This window comes from Erpetoichthys calabaricus, chromosome 9, assembly GCF_900747795.2.
Source record: "Erpetoichthys calabaricus chromosome 9, fErpCal1.3, whole genome shotgun sequence".
NCBI lineage: Eukaryota > Metazoa > Chordata > Cladistia > Polypteriformes > Polypteridae > Erpetoichthys > Erpetoichthys calabaricus.
This window is the reverse complement of record NC_041402.2, coordinates 67,029,499-67,050,871: the sequence shown is the minus strand read 5'-3', so window position 1 is coordinate 67,050,871 and position 21,373 is coordinate 67,029,499. Positions and strand designations below refer to the sequence as shown.

Genomic DNA, 21,373 nt, shown 5'->3' with positions numbered 1-21,373 from the left:
ACATTCAGTGCCACGCGTGCACAAGCACTGTGACCCTTAATCGAACTTAGCAGATCTGAAGTTGATCCGCTCGACACCTGCAATTATATTCGAGTATACCACACATTTTGTTCTGCTGAGATTTAAAAATAAATGGGTGTAGAGTTTTAAATTTTAAACGATCACCACATGAAAGGTTTTGTTAACTGCTTAGAGATGAATAGGTGATCAGTATTCAAAAGCGGTGCCGCATATTTACATTACATGGTGACTTCAAAGCAACTCGAAAACGGATAGTCCACCATGCCTACAGTTGCCATAACAGAAAACCTAGCATTAAACGAAATCACTTCCCTGATGATTAATTGTTATAATCGGTTCCTTTTTCTTACTGTCTGGACGTGAAACCCTTTGTATTTTTCTACTGTTTGGCACAATAAAGGATGTCAGACAGCGATTCAGAATCAAATAGCAGCAGCAGCAGCAGCAGCAGCGACAGTAGCAGTACGAGGACCTCGAAGGAAGAGGCGGTCAAGAAAATCAAAGGCAAGCACTTTTCGAGATGTCCGGTTGAGATTGTTTTTCCACAGTGGAGTATATCATATACATTAAATCGTACAATAAACAGCAATCATAGAAACGTTGCGTTAATTAAACAATTATTCTTTCCTTAAAAGTTTATAAGTTAAAATGTACAATGGAAATCATTTCCAGTATAGTGTGTAATAATGCAAATACGAAAAAGAACATTCGCTAATTTTGGTTTCTTTTACTAATAACGGCACCAATTAATTCATCTTATCAGTGCTTGAGTCGCCGCTGTACTGAACCCATAACAGTACAACTTTCTTTACAGTTAAAAGTAAAATTGTGATGTTGTGTTTGATCGATACCTAGCTGACTTGCACTTAATTCTCTCATACGTTTGCTCCAGTTGCCACCGACTCCAAGAGAAAATACCACGAGAGCATCGCTGAACAGACCGATGTGAAGAAGACGCCCACACAATCGGTTAGCGAAGACAGTGAAAGAAAGTCAGAAGGTATGAACAGACCACCCAGAGCTTCCCAGGGTCTATAGTTAGGGAATGAAAGCAACTGTATGTTTGACTGGGTGTTAGTGAATCAACAGTGACAATCTGGATTGTCTGCTGCCGAATGGAAGACTTCATTTAACGAAATAAAAGGGGGCGCCGCCAGTTTGGATTTAGAATTGGATAACTTCTGTGAAGAAGAAACTCCACAATGACCTTTTAGCTTTGTTAAGCTTGAAATATCTTTGACAGGATCTTAAATGGATGCGTCTTTAAACGAAGTCTGCGTTTTATCAGTAATTGGCGCCACTGACTACTTGTGGAGTTTACATTTTCACCAAGTGATCCGCGCGCTTAATCCCGAGACTCGAAAGACTTGAGGTTAGGTTGATTGGCCGCGGCCGATTTAGAATCAATATTTGTGCTTGCAATGAGTGAATGTGTAGCCTATGCTATACATGTTTTCCGCCCAGGGTTCTACTCTTAACTTGAGCATTTTGCAGCATTACCTCCGGCTCTCTGCGACGCAGACCAAGATGTACCAGGACCACTTATTCCCCAACTGCCCCTGTTTTGTTTGTGCTGCGTTGATTGTACACTCCGAGTGCACGAGTGTTTTTATATTTTGTTGTTTATTTCTTTTGCGCGAATGAGTTTGGTGATAACCTGGCATTCCATCCAATCATCACTCCTCCCAGAAAAGGCTCCCAAGAAGTCCCGCGACAGGATTATGTGGGGTGGCTAACAGACGAATAGATAGATGGGTGCATGGATCGGTACATAGATGCGGCCATGCTCAGGATAGTAGTTTAAGACATGTTTGTAAATTGAGGCACTCATTTCTGTAGTGTAATTTCTCATACATTCAGAGGGTGTCCAATATAAAAACGCTGTCTTTATCAAATAGGCCCTTTGTGTTTTTGTGCATTAAAATGTTAACAATTACATTTATGTAGCAAAGGTCACGAGTATATGGCAAATACCTTGTATAAACGGCAAATATCCGTTTATGTGACAAAAATGCTTATTTCACAAATAAATTTCAAATATCCAGTTTATATGGCAAATCTCTCGTATAAGCCATCCATCTTATAAGTGGGACAGTTACCCTAATGAACTATATACAGTATTTGGTATATTTCCACATAACATTTCCCACATATGTGGCTTTTTATATTTGCCATTCTATTATTGTCTAGAAGAAATTAAAAATACATTGCACTGTTACAATAACGGGCGGCACGGTGGCGCTACCCACTGCTGCCACGCAGTTAGGAGACTTGGGTTCGCTTCCCGGGTCCTCCCTGCGTGAAGTTTGCATGTTGTCTGCGTGGATTTCCTCCGGGTGCTACGGTTTCCTCCCACAGTCCAAAGACATCCAGGTTAGGTGCATTGGCGAACCTAAATTGTCCCATGTGTGTGCGCGCGCCCTGTGTAGGGTTTGTTTTCTACCTTGCGCCCTGTGTTGCTGGGATTGGCTTCAGTAGACCCCTGACCCTGTAGTTAGGATATAGCGGGTTGGATGCTGGAAGGATGGATGTTACAATAACAGCACCCGTTAACACGAGAAGGACATTTTATCTTTATTTTTTTTTTTTTATTTTGCATTGCAATAACTTGCGGTTTGTAATTTTGGGAAAGAGGAAGTTTTTACGCGCAGCCACCACTCAGTCAATTTGCGGTCGTGGAAACGTTTTCACTTCTTAATAAATCTACGAATTTCCTGATTTTATCTTCTTCAGATAATCCAGCAAATACCGACGCACAGCAAAGCATGCAAGAAGAATCGCAGACAGTCATACAGGCACATGGGACGAACCCTCTTCCCTTCCCAGTAACGTATAATCCATACAATGAATTGATTAAACAAGAATTGGCACGGATCAAAACACGAATGAACACAAGTATTAGTGCCAACTTACTTAAACAACCACTGAGGTGAGTCTGTTTTTAAATTAAGTTCCAATTTTCGCTACGATGCTCTTGATTTTTTTTCTGTAGTAATACTGCATGACGAGCATTGGACTTGTGTAAGCCATGAAAAGTGCAAGAGAAAAGTATTTTTCCTGCTAACTAGGCTATATGTAAACAGAAAATTTAGTAGCAAATTATTTACCTGGCTTGTGTCAGCATGTTTTACGAAAATTAAATAAGACAGTTTCCTGCTATGCCGTGTTAGACGCTCAGAGATCGAAATGTAACCGCATAAACTCAGAGTACAGTATTAGTATGGCCACTACTCTCATATGAACAGACGATATAGTTGATATAGCAAGCTTACACTCGGCTTCAGTTGTATTTTATCCCGTTTATGACCCTTTATATTACAGTTAGTTAAATAGGTGTGTCTTTTTGCTGCTGTATTGTATTTGCACGCCTGAAAAGGTTTCGGTCGAGGGCAATATAAAAACTTGTGCCTCACGACTACTGCGTCTAGGCTTCAAATCTTGTACTCAGTATTTTTCCGTGTTGTGCTGTTTCTCCACAGATTTTTAAAGACGTGCAGGTAAAGTTGAGTGGCGATTCTCAGCCAGCTTAATACGAGTTTAAGTTGATCTGATAGACTGGGACTTGGCTTTGACCTGCCCTAAACCCGATGCTGTCGGGATACGCTTCAACTTCGCGACCACGAATTGGGTTAAATAGATTATGGAAGTTATTATAACTCAAACAGTATGAATATCACATATGCAGGGCCGGATTTATATGAAAAGAGGCCCTAGGCTATTCCACTTATGAGGCCCTTTCACCTTCCATTTTTAAGTTTGTAAATTACATGAGAGATAATAAAATTTTGCTAACAATTTGAATGTAGGCCCCTCTTGATCTTGAGGCCCTAGGCTGAAGCCTAGTTAGCCTATAGGAAAATCCGGCCCTGCACATATGTCAATAATAAATCAGTAAATGAAGTATATGGAAAAAAACAGCAGCAGAGCACGGAGGTACTACACTTAATGCTCAAACCCTTTCAAAAACTCCAAAACTATACATCGCGTCAACATCACCTTATTTTTTTTTTCATTGGCGCATTACAATAAAAGTAACACATTAGATAGATAGATAGATAGATAGATAGATAGATAGATAGATAGATAGATAGATAGATAGATAGATAGATAGATAGATAGATAGATAGATAGATAGATAGATAGATTAAGGGAACAATACACCTATGAGGAATTAACTTACTTCTAATAGCGCGTTTAATGAACATCAATTTAACATTTTAAAAGCTAATGCTCGGTGGCGAAGTGGTAGCAAATCTCTCATGTGTAAGACATCCATCTTATAAGTGGGACAGTTACCCTAATGAACTATATACAGTATTTGGTATATTTCCACATAACATTTCCCACATATGTGGCTTTTGATATTTGCCATTCTATTATTGTCTAGAAGAAATTAAAAATACATTGCACTGTTACAATAACGGGCGGCACGGTGGCGCTACCCACTGCTGCCTCGCAGTAAGGAAACCTGGGTTCGCTTCCCGGGGCCTCCCTGCGTGGAGTTTGCATGTTCTCCCCATGTCTGCGCGGGTTTCCTCCCAAAGCCATACAGGTTAGGTGCATTGGCAATCCTAAATTGTCCCTAGAGTGTGTGTGCACTGTCCTTGGTTTGTTCCTGCCTTGCACCCTGTGCTGGCTGGGATTGGCTCCAGCAGACCCCCGTGACCATGTGTTAGGATATAGCGGGTTGGAAAATGACTGACTGGCATATAAAAGGATTCATTCTTTAAATTGGCGTTGCTTGCAAGGTTTTCGTTGCCTTTCGCATTTGCTGTTTTTCTATAATGAAACCATATGCTGTAAGAAGCGGGATTTTTTTGACTGTCTTTATTGGTCACTAGCATTGGTCGGAATTGCGGTACTCACTTGTTCAAATCATTATTTTTAAGTTTTTGTTTTTAAAGCTGAATATTTAAGGTACTGATTTCTCTTTTGTTTGTCTTTCTTGAATGTTTCCTTACGCTGCAATACCGAGCTCATGGTTTCAGTGTACATCCACGTTTTCTCTTAGGTGCTCTGATCGTGCCCTTCCCACTCATTATTTTTCTTTTAAATGCTTTTTTTATTTAGGTCTGATTGGATAGGTTTATAATCGTGAGGAACGAAGTGGGGTAGGTGCTGCATGGCGGGTTGCTGTTGAGGCATGTCGGTAAAATCTTTAGACATTTCTGTTATTGGGCTTTTCTTCGCGCATATGGACCCTTTGCTAGCAGGGACCACGGGGTGCGCACCAAAGACACCCTGGTGATAGATCAGGCCATGAATGCAACTCCGAGGTTCGTGGCTCCACAAGCACCAGGCTGCCTCGCCCCCAGCCTGAAAATGCACGCCAATTACATTCTGCCTCCCATCGCTCGCCTGTGTTCACTGGCCAAACCACTTGTTACACTTTCCCCAGCTCCATGATCTGAGCCAATGCTAGGATCCCACCAGAGACTCGACAACGGTCACGCACGATAGCAGCCCAGTGCGGTCTTCTAGAAATGCTTGTCTTTCAAGATATATCTTCACCAAACCTATTCGCTTATCCCCCATCGTCGCTCTCTCCAGGTAGCCCCGCCCCTTCTAACAGTCCTTACAGTCTTTTTCCCAGGTCCGGACCAAGGACATTATACAGTATTACATTATATCCTGGTAGCAATGGGCAGTTTCAATTAACATTACCTGTCAGGTTTTATAGGTATTTTGGACAGTGTATGTATAATTAGTGAGTCATTTTCAGTAAAAGCGAAATAAAAAAAAGAATAATTCTTCATTTTTAACTCTTGATTTTTTTTTTTTTTTGCACATCAGGACAACTAATATTGATCAATATTTTATCTACACATTTTAAAACTACAATTTCTAGTAGCTCCTAGGCTTTTACAGAGGCTTGTGATTTTGGTATTTGTTTATAATTAATTTAATGATAAATCTGACTGAAGTGAATTGAAATCACAAGCAAGCTAAAGTCAGAAGGATGTCCCAAGCTGACAAAGGTTTGAGTGCTTATGGTCTTACCACCATGAATGCATCTGATTTTATCTGACCCAAGAATTTAGGAAGAGTTGGGCTTGGCTAGTTCTTGCCTGGGAGACAAAGTGGTTGTTGTGTATGAAGTACTGTTTCTGTTTTATTCTACAAATTGTAAACAAACCTTCCACAATAGCCATTTTGCAAACCACAGGAAGCTGAGAGTTAAATGCTGAAGTTAGTGGTACAGTATTATGGAATAGCGGTTACTAAGCCTCAACGGAGTAAAGTTTGCACAACTGATAAGAAAGGAATGGAGAAGCTGTAGGTACTAAGCCGCTCTGGAATGAGAGCTGATCAGATTTCAGAGGCTTTGTGTTCTTTTTGGATACTTACACAGCAATTAGGTGTCACAATGGGAATATGGTGTTCCCATATCATCTTAATTATAGAAATGAAAACATGCATGATTAATTACCTCACTGTTAAGTGTTGAATAAAAAAAAAGGTTCACCATCTTAAATATAAAGTATAAAGTAAATTTGTAGATGAGGCTTACAGCTTGAGTGTGTGTAGCTCCTTACATCAATGTCATGCATTTCAACAACCCATTCGCAGAAGTCACTTAATCCATGCACTCTCAGGGCTGAGGGGTACTGAGTCTATTCTGGCAGCATCTGACTGTTAATAAGGTAGAGCTAGTGTCCCTAGATTGTGTGCCTCAGAGCTCTAGGAGACTGGCTTGATATTTCAGTCCTGTCAGTCTGTGTGAAATGTGCTCATTAGCTATGGATTTTCCTTACACATCTCAAACAGTTTAGGCGTACATTTTAGGTTGAGTGACAAGTCTAAACTGGCAGGGTATGAGTGAGTGTGGATGTGTATTTCCTAAGGCAGACTGGTTCCCTGTACAAAGTTGGTTCCTGGCTTGCACTTCATGCTTCCAAATTAGACCTCGAGTTGAACTGAGCTGGTTTGATTATGGATGCACGGCTATTTCCCTTATTTATATAAAGAGGGAGAAGGAAACAGTCTTGTTATTTTTGGCTATGGCTAATCCATAAACAATACCAAGAAATGAGAATAGTAATATGTGTTTTATATTTTATCCTCTTTATTAATCTGGTGCAGGAAATCATATCATCCATTTGTGTGGAACAGCCTACGTCCCTATTCAGATACAAGTATAATAAACTACATGATGTCTCTGGTAGGTAATGACTACTATTTTCTGACAAATTCTGAAAGTCCTATAAGTGATAAGGGTTTATTAAACAAAGAATGTGGTCAATGTTGTGATTTTTTTAACTAGTTTTCATTTTCAAAGGTGTGCTCTATAAAACACTGTGTTTTGTAAAGTACGAGTAAACAGAATTATAAAATTTGTGTACACACGAAAAGAGACCCAAACTGTGCATATGCCATTTTGACAGGAGAACTTGTACATATTTATGGCAACTCTGACTTATTTAGAGAAAGTGGGAAATGACAACACCTTTTGATAAAGCAGGGAAATGCATCCAAACAGGCTAAATGACGAGTCACAGGCATAATAATACATAATCACCAAGCCATTTTTATTAAGTGATTTGACATGAAAAACATTAAATCTCAAAACAGATGAATATGATGTATAGATTGTATTTTAATTCCCTTTTAAGTGGGCCAGCATAACCTGTTTGCACTGTAGAACTTTTTTTGTTCAGTCGTCAGTTTATATAGCCTACTTGTTGTCACGTCTCAGGATTAGAAACCAAAGTGCAGTAAAAACACAGCTTTTATTCATGAATATCATGTGTTACAGCCTATTATAGCCTAATGGTTTGACACAACATAGCTTGTTTGGCACTGCTTGAAAACTTTGCAAATGGTCATATACAAAGATAATGAGCTTTTAGATGACTGGCAGGATATTTTGCCCATGATAGTTTGGTCCCTCAAATGCTATTTTCTTGGAACTGTGTGTTGAGTTGGTCCCAGTGTTAAAAATGCAGACTCCTCGAAATCAGGCTATACCTGCTTGTATATTTCTGGTAACAGACACCTTCCAGAGGGAACTGACCAACAAGTCAGCCAAGTTTCAGCTCCATCATGTCCACTGTGCTGGAAGCCATAAACCAAATGATGATGCACTACATTCAGTTTCCATATGGTGTGGGCTCACAGGCCAACATAAAAAGGTAATTCGCAGCAGTCTCCGGTTTTCTTGATGTACTCAGCGAAATTGACTGAAGTCATATTGCAATCAGGGCACCTAGTGAGAATGGCAGTGCTTTTGGTATCTGTAAGCAGTGACATTCCACTAACTCTTTCAGGGCTGATGTCGACCTCTGTCAAAAGGAGGAGTTGACGATGGTAATCAACAGTAAACTGTGACAAAACCAACGGTTATCTTTTAGTTGGACTCTCGTTGCTAGAAGGAAAGTTAGCTTCATTGGTTTGGCCGAGATTTCCTGGGCTCGTGTGAGTAGTAAGGTGCAAACAATAGCAAAAATGGCACTGACATAATGGCGAGAGATAAAAGCGAATGCTTAAAGCAAAATACTATGTGGACGAAGTTTTGCCTATTATTTCTGAACTGGATGATGACTTGCTGGACTCCGATTTTGATACAAGTGATCGAAAACGAATGTGAGGTTCCAGCTTCAGCTGACTGGTCCCCAGCTAATCATGGTGCTGAACAGATTCATGTAGTTGACACGCCTACGGCAATGTTCGCCAGGAAGACTGCCACTTAACAATGGTAAGAGGTAGAAACCAGTTTGCAATGCACTGCAGTCATGACCCCTGCAGCTGCTGCTGCCTCGGCCACGCAAAGACAGCCTGGCAGCAAGCCTGCCGCACATTCTTGGCAAACTGGCAGCCGCAGCATGCAGCAACAGACGTTTAATATTGATTTCTATATGAAACCATTGCTTTTCAGAAACTATGTTTTTTTGGAAAAAATATTCAACCCTCAAAGAGTTAATGTACATATCATTCGTGATGCCAAGATGAGACTGACAAATGCCAAGACTCAGTGGCCTTGGTCAACCAATGATTCAGGTTCATTTATTTTGAGGCAAAATAGTGTTGGCAGATGATTTGCTGATAGTGCTGTACATCAGGGGTGGGCAGATTCAGTCCTGGAGGGCCACAGTGGTTGTAGGTTGTTATTCCAACCCAGTTGCTTAATTAAAAACCAATCCTTGTCAATTATTTAATTTCATGGCTTGCTAATGCTTTAACTCTGCTGTGTCAGGTCATTCTCATATCCTAGATTTATTTCCCTTTCTAAGAATATCATCCAAATGATTTGAAGTCTAAAACAGACGAGTTATTCTCAGTCCTTCACTTTTTCCTCTTCACTTTCCTTCCAAGTATTTAATTAACCCCAATAGTGCATGATAAATACACACATGTGTAAATGGAAACAAGGTAAATGGAGAAATGCTGGTTTCTTTTGTCATTTGCATCTTATTGTTAGTAAGGAGCAATTAAAAACCAAGCCTACAGCTGTTTAAGATAAAAATAAAATAAGCAATAAGGGTTCAAAATCTTAACGAGCGAGACAACTAAAGTGAAGCAGAAGAGTTACTTGAGCAATGAGTGCTTCTTATTAAGCAATTGGGTTGGAACAAAAACCTGCACCCACTGCGGCCCTCCAGGACTGAATCTGCCCACCCCTGCTGTACATGATGGATCATCAGATGGGAGGCTTCTATGTCAGCCAGTTTGCATATGTATGAGGATGATTAGCATGAGCCATATATGGTTGTTGTAGGGCGGCAACTGGGAGGGGTTTGAGGTGCGTTCACTTACACACGTTTATAAATGATTGTGATTTGTAAAGATAAATTGCATACAAACGTGCATACAGACTTATTTTTAGCCGTTTGAATACTTTCACGTTCAAATCCACACAAAGTTTTATAAACAAGACCCAAGGAGAGGGACTAATAGAAGTGCTAATGAAGTGAATGCAGAATAACAATAATAATAATAAAAGTCTGTAGTAAACATTTCAAGCTACAGTATATGCAGTGAATCTCAATAACCACTGACAACATCTTTTCAGGCACAATATAGGATTTTAACATATTCTGGAATGAAAAATATTGAAAATGCAAAATACATAACATTTTAATGAAAGCTGTCCTAGTATGGGTGGAGTGGTGGCTCTGAGGTTAGGGAAGGTTGCTGGTTTGAATTCCTTAAATGCCTGAAGTGATTCCACTCTGTTGGGCCCTTGAGCAAGGCCCTTAACCTGCAATTGCTCCATCCTGGGTATGATGTTAACCTGCATCCATCCTTGCAAGCAGGTCCCTCAACTTGTTGGGAAAAGTTGGGGGTTGGTGGCAGGACTGGCACCCCAGCCACTGTTAAAAAAACTCACACAATGTTCCACTCAGACTAGTGTGGTGCTGAGGTGTCACCTGTTGCATGACTGCACTTGGGTCCTAATTTGGGATCCTGAGGTGGTTCATCATGTGGTGGTGCAGCAACACACTGTATCAGTGCATGCTCTCAACCTCTGTCCTTGTATCAGTCAATCCATTTTTATTCTATATAGGATTGAATTCTACCTAAAGGTGTCTGTGTGGCTCCATCAATTAATTCAATATTTTAAAACCCCATTTCATTACTGTTTTATCATTGCTTGTTTGTACATTAACATATCCAGCCATAAATGCTTTCTTTACTGTAAGATATAATAACAAAGTAAAATTTAGATAAATTTCTAGATTTCTTATTCTAGTATTAAATCTTTAAAATGAATGCTACTGTGCTTTACTATTACTTGCACAGTTAGTTATTCTCAGTATTTGATGTCAGGTTCTTTTCAAGATGCTCCCAGTTTCTGTTAATACTGCACTCTTTCTTGTCTTTCTCCGTCCAGTGTTTATCTAATTCTGTCTATGTGTGCTTTTTGGTTTTATGATATGTTCTAGTCTGATTTGCAGTGCTTTGTGGTATACTGTACATCCAGCAGCTGATGATGCTAAATACTATTGATGAATTCATTCTGCAGTTGTGAGGCAGCACAATTGCAGGAAACTGGGTTCAAATCCCAGCCTGGTCACTCTGTGGAGAGTTTGTACATTCACCCAATGTTTGCTGAGTTTCCTGCTATATCCTAAAAGACATACAGATTAGGCTAATCAGTGACTTCAAACTGGAGTGGTGCAAGTAAGTAGGAGTTAGCTGGAACTATCTGCATTGTTACTGGGAATGTCGGGTGCCTCGTACCGATTGTCAGGTCAGTTTGGTAAGAAGAGTTGTCCCAGTCCCAGAAGAGGCCATTTTCAAGGATCCTTAAATCTGCACAGGACTGGCAGTAGATGGTTGACCTGGAGACACAGCATTGTCAAGGCCAGAAATTGCAAAGTGGGTGGAACAGGAAATAACAAGGTGGGCAAGCAAAAAGCCTTTTTTGCCCCTTGAAGTTTTGCACTGCTCAATGTAATGACCATCTAACTTAGGTCAAGGTTTCTCTCTTGACATTTTCTGCTGCTAGGTTACATGACAATCGAAGTAAGGTCCCCTATAAAGATTAGGTTTTGGAAGGGCTTTGTTTCTGAACGGGGCCCTACGTAGCTTCATCCCTTTGACACAGTTGTAATTTCCAGTCTATCTTCATGACCACCTTCATTCTTGACATCATCTGCCCGTCTGAATAAACAAGGCAGGTGGTCATGTTTGAAGAACTGAGGAGGCTAATGAGAGAAAAAAAAGGTTAAGCATGGGAACCTTGTGGAGCAGTGTCACAGCCAGAGGTAGATGGCTCCATGTGTGCCAGTAGAGCTGGACTGCAGTTGTTTTGAAGGCACTTCCTTAAGTAAGCTAAAGAGTTTACTGTGAGCAGCAGGGCTGAACAAGAGCAGGGCCATCAAAGGAGTGATACGGGCAGCAGCATATTCCTATAGATGGCTGTGGATCAGAGCAGTGGCCCATGGTGTGTGAGTGCTACTGGGATACAGGGCCAGAGACTGATCAACCCTGAGAGAGTCCACTGGGAGACTCAAAACACCCACTGAAGTCCAGGTTACATCCCTGATGATGAGTCCCAATGCACCAAAGATGTACTTTTTAGCCGAGTACATATCTTGTGACAGAAGAGAGACAAGTCCATGGCTAGTACCTGTCTTATGTTTGTAGTTACAGGAATGAATTAAAAACTGTGGTACTAATTTGGCAAAAAAATAAAACTGCTCATCATTTTATAATACCTTTGATTGCACCTCAAACTACACCTTGGCTTTACTCTGATGACCACGCTTGTGTTCTTGATTGCCTTGGTGCTTTTTAATTGTTTTATTATTTGGAAGGTACTTTGAATTTGTGTACTATGTTTGAATTACAAATTTCCTGAATTATACATTAAAAATATTCTATTTTCTAAGAAAAGCAGACAGCTGTGTAAATTAAATGGAATGCTTACTTCATCAAATGCTTATGTACATTTTTTACAGTTAAGAGAATAGGCAGGTTACGTGATTTGTTCATGCCACACAGCAAGTCAGAAGTGGAAATTAAATCAGCAAACTTGTGGATTAACCTGCATAGCATTTAACACCACACCAAGTCACATGCTGGTACAATATTTGAACAGTTTTATTTTTAACACATTGATGATACAACAGTATGTTTTGTGAAAACTGCTCAGGATTAATAATTAAGTACAATCTTGTGACTCACAGCCAGACAACCGACGTCCCAACACGAGAGAACCTAAGCACTTGACCAGAAGTACTGCCTCCAGAATTGTTGACCCAGAAGTCTCCTGGAAAATGGACAAGTAAGAATGCAATTCTGATTGCTGAGGATTTTAAGGAGTTTTCCTTGTTATGTTTCAGATTGTCGAATCCTTACACCTTTACAGGCATTTTAGGTCCAGTATACAAGTTGTGGAACTTGTCCAGTGACTTCTTCTTTAATTCAGTAACTGCCAGTATTGTTTGTGATGTTTAAATGTAGGTTTCAAATACCAATGTTCAATATTTTGTACATACAAAGCTTATTTAAAATTATATTTTCTTCTACATATGCATATAACAATTATTAAGTTATGTATGGCCTAAAATAGATACAACAATTGCTAAGAATATAATTTTGCACTGTTACCTGAGTGTTCTTTGGTCATCTTCAAGTGATAAAACTGTAACAACAGATTCCCAGGGCTATTCTACAAAACTAGGACGTTAGGAGATTTAAACTGTTTATCTATCCATCCATCCATTTTCCAACCCGCTGAATCCGAACACAGGGTCACGGGGGTCTGCTGGAGCCAATCCCAGCCAACACAGGGCGCAAGGCAGGAACCAATCCTGGACAGGGTGCCAACCCACTGTAAACTGTGTAGGTACACCTAAAAGATTGGATAAATAAACGTAAGGATAATTTTATTTTTGCATGTTTATTGCAGGGTAGCGCTGCTGCCTCAGAGTTAGGAGACCCGGGTTCGCTTCTCGGGTCCTCCCTGCGTGGAGTCTGCATGTTCTCCCCGTGTCTGTGTGGGTTTCCTCCCACAGTCCAAAGACATGCAGGTTAGATGCATTGGCGATTCTAAATTGTCCCCAGTATGTGCTTTGTGTGTGAGTGTATTTGTGTGTGTGCCCTGTGGTGGGCTGGCGCCCTGCCCAGGGTTTGTTTCCTGCCTTGCGCCCTGTGTTGGCTGGGATTGGCTCCAGCAGACCCCTGTGACCCTGTACTTAGGATATAGTATGTTGGATAATGGATGGATGGATGGATGTTTATTGCAGTGCCCTTGAACTCTGATTGTGAAGAGCTGCAGTGGCTGCAGGGTTTCATTACATCCCTGCTGTTACTAAAGTACACATTTTTGCATTAAGGCTACTGGAATAAGCTTCAGCCTGCTGCAGCCCCATGTTAAAATAAGAGGGTTTGTGAATGTTTTATGTTACATTATTTGACTTGCTTTCAGTTATTCAGAACTCTTAATTGTATCTTGCTATACACATAAAAAGCCAGTACCTAAAGCCAATGTCACGTTGCACGACTTTTTGTGATGGGGTATGTCAGATTTGTTGATTGCAGTTGCTGATCTCATCGCTGCACCATGTTAACATTTAGTGACTGAGCGCTGATATTCCAGCACTGTTGCACTCACCCCTTTTGTGACAGCCAATGGCACAATGTCTGATGGGGCCAACACTGTACCAAGGGTTAACAGCTGAGACAAGTTCAGCAGAAGTTCTGCTCTTTATTTAATTTTTCCAATCTGTTTTAGTACATAAAACACAACATCAGATGGACAAGTTTTTCTTGTATTTGTGAGATTCAAAACATGCATGTTCCTTATTCTTTGTCGCTACATACTATATATTGGACTTATGGCTGAATGCCCATTGGTTCTTAACTTTCTCATGAAAAGAGCCCACCCTCTGATCAAAGAGTAAATGAAACCTATTTGATATTATCCTAGCTGGTCTCAGTCACTGGGTATGTCACATTAGGTGATTTGACTTCACAGGCACCCGCCTCCAGCTGCCTAAGGCTATGTAATTGAAGTTGGAGACATGAAAATTGCTGTAAAAATCGTCTAATGTGACATAGCTTTAACTGGGCTCAATTAGGACTTCTTTGTAATAATTGTATGGCCACACAGTGAGGAATGTCATTCCCTGACAGGTCGAGGATCTTGGGTTTGAATCCCATACTTCTTGTGTGGAGTCTCTCAGGCATAGTTTCTTAAACTATGGTTCGTGAACTGTCAGGTTTTAGTTTACGCAGCATAATGACTTACTGCTGTATTCAATAGGAAAGGGTCGAGTATGGTTTACAAAGTGACTCGCAATGGATCCCGGTGGGCACTTTAAGCAATCAACATTGCTCATCCGGATGACTCTTGGCAGAGATTCCCCAAAAGGGAAGGGACGACTGTTGGTAGTGACTCTCCAAGGGGAACCAAACCTAAAATTAAGAATCACTGCTCAGGGGGTTTCCTCTCACTTGCCCAAAAACATACATGTTAGGTTAATTAGTTATTCCTATGGATGCATTCCTGAGTGGGTCTTGTGATGGACTGATGTCTTATACAAGTTGGTTTCCACATTGTGCTATCTGTAATTTTGAATTGTATTAAGGAGGTTTGAAAATATTATGTTAAATAATATCCATTTTGAATAAAATATGTATAAAGAAAGAAAGAGGAGAATGGAGAAGAATGATCTGTTCTGATCCACAGATAGTTTGATTGGTGTTCTCAGAAAAAGAAAATTTAGCACTATTGGCTCATGTGACTGATTTGTATTACTAATATACTATATGCTTAATGTTTCATTAAGATCAAATATTTATTTTTCACTAGTTAATGAGTTTGAGACCCAAGGTCTCTTCACTGCTTTGATGGTCACTCAACCCAGAGGTCATAGGCCCACAATAAGGAGAAGGCCATGTTTGGAAGCAAAGGATACAAAATCAGAGACCCGCAACCTGACAACTGCTAGCAGTAGGGGGTTGTGATTGTGACAAGAATCAAAAACTTGTGTCACCAATCTTGTTAAATGATGCCACATAATACACTGTAAGAAATGTGCGATATTGCGCCCAACCAGACACAGACTTGACACAGGAGGCACGTATAAAAGCCAAGAAACTTGTATTTTCTTCACCTGTAGGGCACGTCTTCCCTGTGAACCCCACAGGCAATGCACAGTCCCAAGAACAGCACTTAGCACCACCAAAACACTCTTTTCTCTTTCCCCACCACTCCTCCACAGCTTTGCCCTCCTTCCACCCGACTCTGGCCACTGAGAGGTGGGTGCTGGTTCCTTTTATGGCCCACTCGGAAATGCTCCAGGGGCTTGATCACCTGTTTCCAATTGCACTCCCAGGTGGGGCTGAAGATTATTCCAGGTGGGCTCAGGAAACCCTGCCGCACCTGCTGGCGGCCACCCCAGACCCCAACAGGGCTGTGGAGAACTCCATTTCCCATGAAGCCCTGCGAGAGACTGAGGCACCACTCCAACCCAGGGGGACAGCCATCCAGCATCCAGGGGGAGCTACTGCACCGTTCAGGGCTGCGCCCCCTGAATACACATCGAAGGGGCATCCCAGCTGGGCCTGGGACCCGGCCGTCCATCACAACACACACACGATCTGGCAATAGCTGAAAAGAAATATCATCTGCTTTTTCATCTAAAATATAATAGGAAGTATCACATTTTATTTACTTAGAACAATAGCAATTATAAAATCGGTTTATGGATTGGACCCGATTTGAAGTTCAGGAATGAAATGTAATTTTTTGAAAAACAATTGTATTAATAAGTTTACAAAAAATAATGTATTTACTAACTGCTGTTTTCTTTTATTGTTCCACTTCAATGTGGTTACAGTACAGTGCTACCTCCCATTGTACCAGCAGCTAACACAGACAGGTAAGGTTTATTAATCATCTAAATAAAATGTTATCTGCTTGAGGGATTTGAATAAGGAATGGGGGATTTGAGACTTAAAAATACACCTGGTGGGAAGGACCTTGAAGTCATAAGGAACTCATCACTATCTGCTTCAAGTTTGTGTACAGAAGTGATCAAGAAAGCTAATAGGATGTAAGGTTATATAACACATTGTATGGAGGACAAGACAAGGGAGGCTATGCTTAAGTTATATAACTCACCAGTGGGACCTCATCTGAAGTACTGTGTACAGTTTCGATCTCCATCATTGCAAAAAAAGAAATAGCAGTGCTAGAGAGAGTCCAGAGGAGGCTGACAAGGCTGATTCTGGGACTAAGAGGTATTAGCTATGAGAAGAGTTTGAAGGAGTTGAACCTTTCAGTTTAAACAAAAAGAGACTGTGACTTGACCTGATTGAGGTGTTTATTGACTTTAGCCACACCAAACAGCGTATATGTCCAGTCACTATTCAAGGAGTGCAAGTAGGTGGTGTGGGTCCACATTAATGACATGTAACACAGAGGAGCTATATAAAAAGGGGCAGAGCAGGCTCTTTTTCTTAGGAGACTGTATTCCATTAATATGAGTAATGCCATCCTTCACATCTTCAATAACTATGTGATGGCCAGCGCGATTTACTATGCTGTGGTGTGCTGGGCTGGTAACATCACTTCAAGAGAGGCCCACCAAATCAACAAGCTAATTAAACGGGCAGGTTCAGTTATAGGATGCACTCTGAACCCCCTGGAAGTTGTAGCAAAAGAGAGAATTAAAACAAAAGTGAGTGCCATTATGAACAATGCTGCACATCCTCTCACTGACACAATAAAACTGAAGACTTTCAGCCAACAAATCATTCAACAGAAGTGTGTCAAGAAACTCTATGGTGGCTCCTTATAACATGGAAGACGTGTTTTAATTTCTTAATGTTGTAAATTTCATAGTGCTACGCTGGTCTGAATGCAAGATAAGAGAAAAAAGTTCAGCTAACTACATACTGCGACAAGTTGGAGGCAGTAGGACTCTCTGATTATGAATTTACTTGGAATAGAAACTTGCAGCAACAGTGCGAAAGCAGGGCTGAACTTAAGAACTGCTGCTTTTAAGAGAGAAGTACATCTAGACAGAATAGGGTGAGAAGTAAATGTAGACATAGTGTGTATGAAAATATTGGTGAAATAAAAAGAGAGACCAGATGAAACAGAAAAAAAGGGCTAAGACATTTTGTAGTTTATGTTTTTAAAGAATGAAACATCAAAAAAAAAAACACACACTTTTTGTGCCAAACTATGCAGAAATAAATCAACTGATGGCTCAAGTAAAGATCAGATTTGCCTACTAACACAAAAGCATCCATTTCCACTATTGCTAATTTTACCCTGCTATCGAGTCTCTACTGTGCTGTGAAGCTTTTATTTTGAAATGCACGGAGCGAGTCATTTTACAGTCATGCCTGAAAGTTTGTGAACTCAATGCATAATTGAAGACTTTTTTTTGTTAAACACAAAATAAATATTTTAGCAGAATTTATCTCATTCTGTTCGAAATGAAGAACACTTATTCATTAATTTGAGTATTTAAAAACATTAAATAACACAAAGTATATACAAATTGTGCAGGTGCGAAAATAATACAACCCATAGCTCTATAACTTGCATCAAGGTAAAGCAGGATCAGATGACCAATGACAGAGTGTTGACCAGTTAACTAAGCTAACCATTGAAAATGAAGTGTTAGAGAGAAGCAAATAAATAATTTCAAGAAAGCCTCTTCATCTGAGTCAACTATTGTACGTCTCAAACTAGCACTCATCAGCAGAACTGAGGAAAAAAGTGGCAGCTTATTTAGGTCCTCCATCTTACAGTGAAAACTTTGAGGTTGGTGGCAGGACTGGCACTCCAGCCACCATAAAAAAAAAACTCACACTGTTCCAGTGTGGTGCTGACGTGTCACCCGCTGTACTCGGGTCCCAATCCAAATGGTTTGACCTGTAGTGGGTGCAACAACGTGCTATCAGCGCATGCTCCCAACCTATAAAGCCATTTCAAAAAGATTCAGACGCCATAAATGCACTGTTAGGCAAATAGAATGCAAGTGGAGAGCATTGAAAACAGTGACATCCTAAAATGTAAACCACCATATCACATGGTGCCTAATAAAGGAGGGTCAAAGGGAATTCTACAAGCCTTCCTGGCTGCCTTTGGAGTGGTGGTGAACCGATCGACGATGAGAACCACCCTGAATAGGAATGCCATCTGTGGAACAGTCACTGGGAAGAAACAAAAGAACAAGCTACATGTCTGAAGTTTGCTGGGGACCACCTGTGCAAGCCTGAAGAGTTTTGGAAGTTTGTTCTCCGGGCAGATGAGTCCACAATTGAACTGTTAGGGTGCAACAATAAGGCCAAAGTCTGGTGAAGAACCAACACAGCCAATGGCCAAAACAGCCTTATCCCAATTGTCAAGCATGATGGTGGGGTGCCCTTACAAGGGGCTGGCCTTGAGCAACTTGATATCATCAAGGGCAACCAGAGGAATATTGAGGACTTATTGACATGTGATGTAAGAATGTGAAGAAGGCTATTCAGTGCCAGGCATCATTCCAACTTGACAGAGCTGATGGAGTTTACTCAAATTGAGTATAAGGAATCTCTAAAGCAAAATTTCAGAGACTGATAGTTACTGGGGGAAACTGCGTGAAGTGACTGAATGAAAAGGGTTCATTACATTTGCACACAGGAGTATCTGCTGATTTGCTAAATACTGCAACTTAAAAATGAATGAGTTCAAATGCCCTCTTATTTGTCGGAAGTGTTTTTTTTAGCATATTCATCCCATATATTCGTTACGTGTTCAGGTTTATAATATATCTAAAATAATGACAATCTTATAGGGATCATGAACTTTGAAGCATTACTCTGCATGTGAGTTGTGCCTTTAGTTCTCTTTTGCCCTCTGTTACTATCCTCTGCTGTTTAGGTGTGTTATTGAACACACGAGACAACAAAGATTTTGCTTCCTGAAAACCTCTGAGTGCATCTTATGGATTTTGACCAACTGATCAGAAACATTAACTTTAAATTTTCCAGTCACGTACTGTTTTATTATCATTGCCTATTTTTGTCAATTCCTCTCTTTTAAGTATTTGTGTGCAGTAGAACAACAACTGGAACAGCTATGGTGATCAAAAAGCTGTGGCACTGCTACTAGGAATTCAGATCAGTTATACCAAGTCCTGCTGAAGAGTTTCATTACTGGCCAGGCCATAAGCATTTAGTTCCAGAGCAAAAAAGTCTGGTATATAAACCAAGTTTCTTCACACAAAACTTGGACAGATGAACCACACAGATGAAGAATTTCAGTACTTGAGACAGATGTTTTACTGATGCCACGATTAAAGAAGCCATTTTTGTTGGTCCATAAATCAGACACATCATCAATGACAAACAGTGTGAAAGTCTGCTAGTGCGGTCAGAAGAAATTGCATGGAAGGCTTCCATGGATATGTTGAAAATTTTCTTGGCAACTACAGAGCACCAAACTACATCCAGCTGTTTGACCACATGCTTCAAGCATACAAAACCATGAAGTGCAATAAGTTGCTAAAGATGCATTTTCTGTATTTATACTTGGACGCCTTCCCTGCTAATCTTGGGTCAGTCAGTGACGAAAATGGTGAAAGGTGTCACCAGGACATTACAATGATGAAAAAGCAGTATCAGGGCAAGTAGAATCCATCAAATCCTGGATAACTATTGTTGGACACTGAACTGAAAAGAATCGTTTGTGTAGTACAAATTAAAATCAGTTGCAAAACATTAACTGAACTGAATTAATGGAATGTGTCAGCATCATTAAGTGATTAAACACACTACATTCAGTAATAGTAAATGTTTGTTTAAATTCCTGTGTGAAACAGTCAATCTGAAATTATGCTTGTGTTCAGCTAAAGATGTTGTTCAGGAAGGAAACATTTTGAAAAATATTGTCTAATGACAGATACTGTAAATGTGTCTGTTGTGATACCAAATCCTAATCTTATTGAATCGATCCTTACAAAATCTCAACTTCTTACTTTAACTATCATTAATGTCATTTGGCTTCACTTGTACTTTTATCTTTGAAGTAATTCTAACAGACAAGCAACCTACTAATTCCATTTTGTCTTTTTGTTCTTCAGGAAAAAAACAAGAGAAATGACAACATATTCAAGAATTGAAAAGGAATTCTACAGAATGCATATTGACAAAGTTTTCTTAAATCATCCAGCCCTCCATGAGTCCATGAAGATGGCTTGTGTCACTTACATGGGACAGACCCCCGACACTGCAAAAGCTATTAGAAAGCTCACAGACTCCTATAGCAAATGAATGAGTAATAACATGTATGCAAAAGAAAATTTTATGAATATATCCAAGATGGTATCATTAAATTTTTTTTTTTTTGGTTGGGGAGAATGGGGAGGCTACAGAAGCTCTGAACCACACAATGAAAAAAATGATGGGATAGCCCTTATCTCATACGTAAGTGAAAATATCGCATATATAGTGGATACTTTCCCATATGTATGAGATGTCTAAACGTACATACGAGATAAAGTAAAAATGACAAAAGAGCACTTTGTGTATCAAGTACATACAGTACATGAAAACATCTCACACACACGTACACACGTAAAAAGATCTTGTATGGACGAGATTCTTTCACATACACACATTTAAAAAAAAAAAAAAAAGTGCACTTTGTGTATCCAATGTGTATGTGAAAATATCTCATATGTATGTAGAAGTATCCCATATGTATATGATTGGGGTTATTCCATCATTTTTTTCTTTGTGCGTTTCAGACCTTCTGTAGAGACACAAATCAAAAGCAGGTAGTAGAGAGCATGTGAATAGTGAACAAAACCAGCTCAGCATGTTTGTCAGACAGCATCAGTGTATATGTTTACCAGAATGAATTATGAAATCTTCAAAATAAATTTAAAGCCAAAACCAA

General features: G+C 40.0%; 1 protein-coding gene across 1 annotated transcript; it reads left to right on the top strand.

Annotated features, from left to right (window-relative positions):
• The first annotated feature begins 358 nt into the window (after window positions 1-358).
• LOC114657160 (uncharacterized) lies at window positions 359-21,373 on the top strand. The gene is made up of 7 exons (XM_028808906.2): window positions 359-525; window positions 914-1,021; window positions 2,755-2,950; window positions 7,105-7,183; window positions 12,654-12,751; window positions 16,314-16,355; window positions 20,556-21,373. The coding sequence occupies exons 1-7, from the start codon at window positions 423-425 to the stop codon at window positions 20,743-20,745; spliced, it is 816 nt and encodes a 271-aa protein (XP_028664739.2). The 5' UTR covers window positions 359-422; the 3' UTR covers window positions 20,746-21,373.

What these genes read in the sequence shown, in the direction of transcription:
- LOC114657160 (XM_028808906.2), top strand. Translation starts at nt 423, where the DNA reads ATGTCAGACAGCGATTCAGAATCAAATAGCAGCAGCAGCAGCAGCAGC. An exon ending in GTCTCCTGGAAAATGGACAA is followed by an intron (nt 12,752 to 16,313) that starts GTAAGAATGCAA and finishes ATGTGGTTACAG; the next exon opens with TACAGTGCTACCTCCCATTG. An exon ending in CCAGCAGCTAACACAGACAG is followed by an intron (nt 16,356 to 20,555) that starts GTAAGGTTTATT and finishes TTTGTTCTTCAG; the next exon opens with GAAAAAAACAAGAGAAATGA.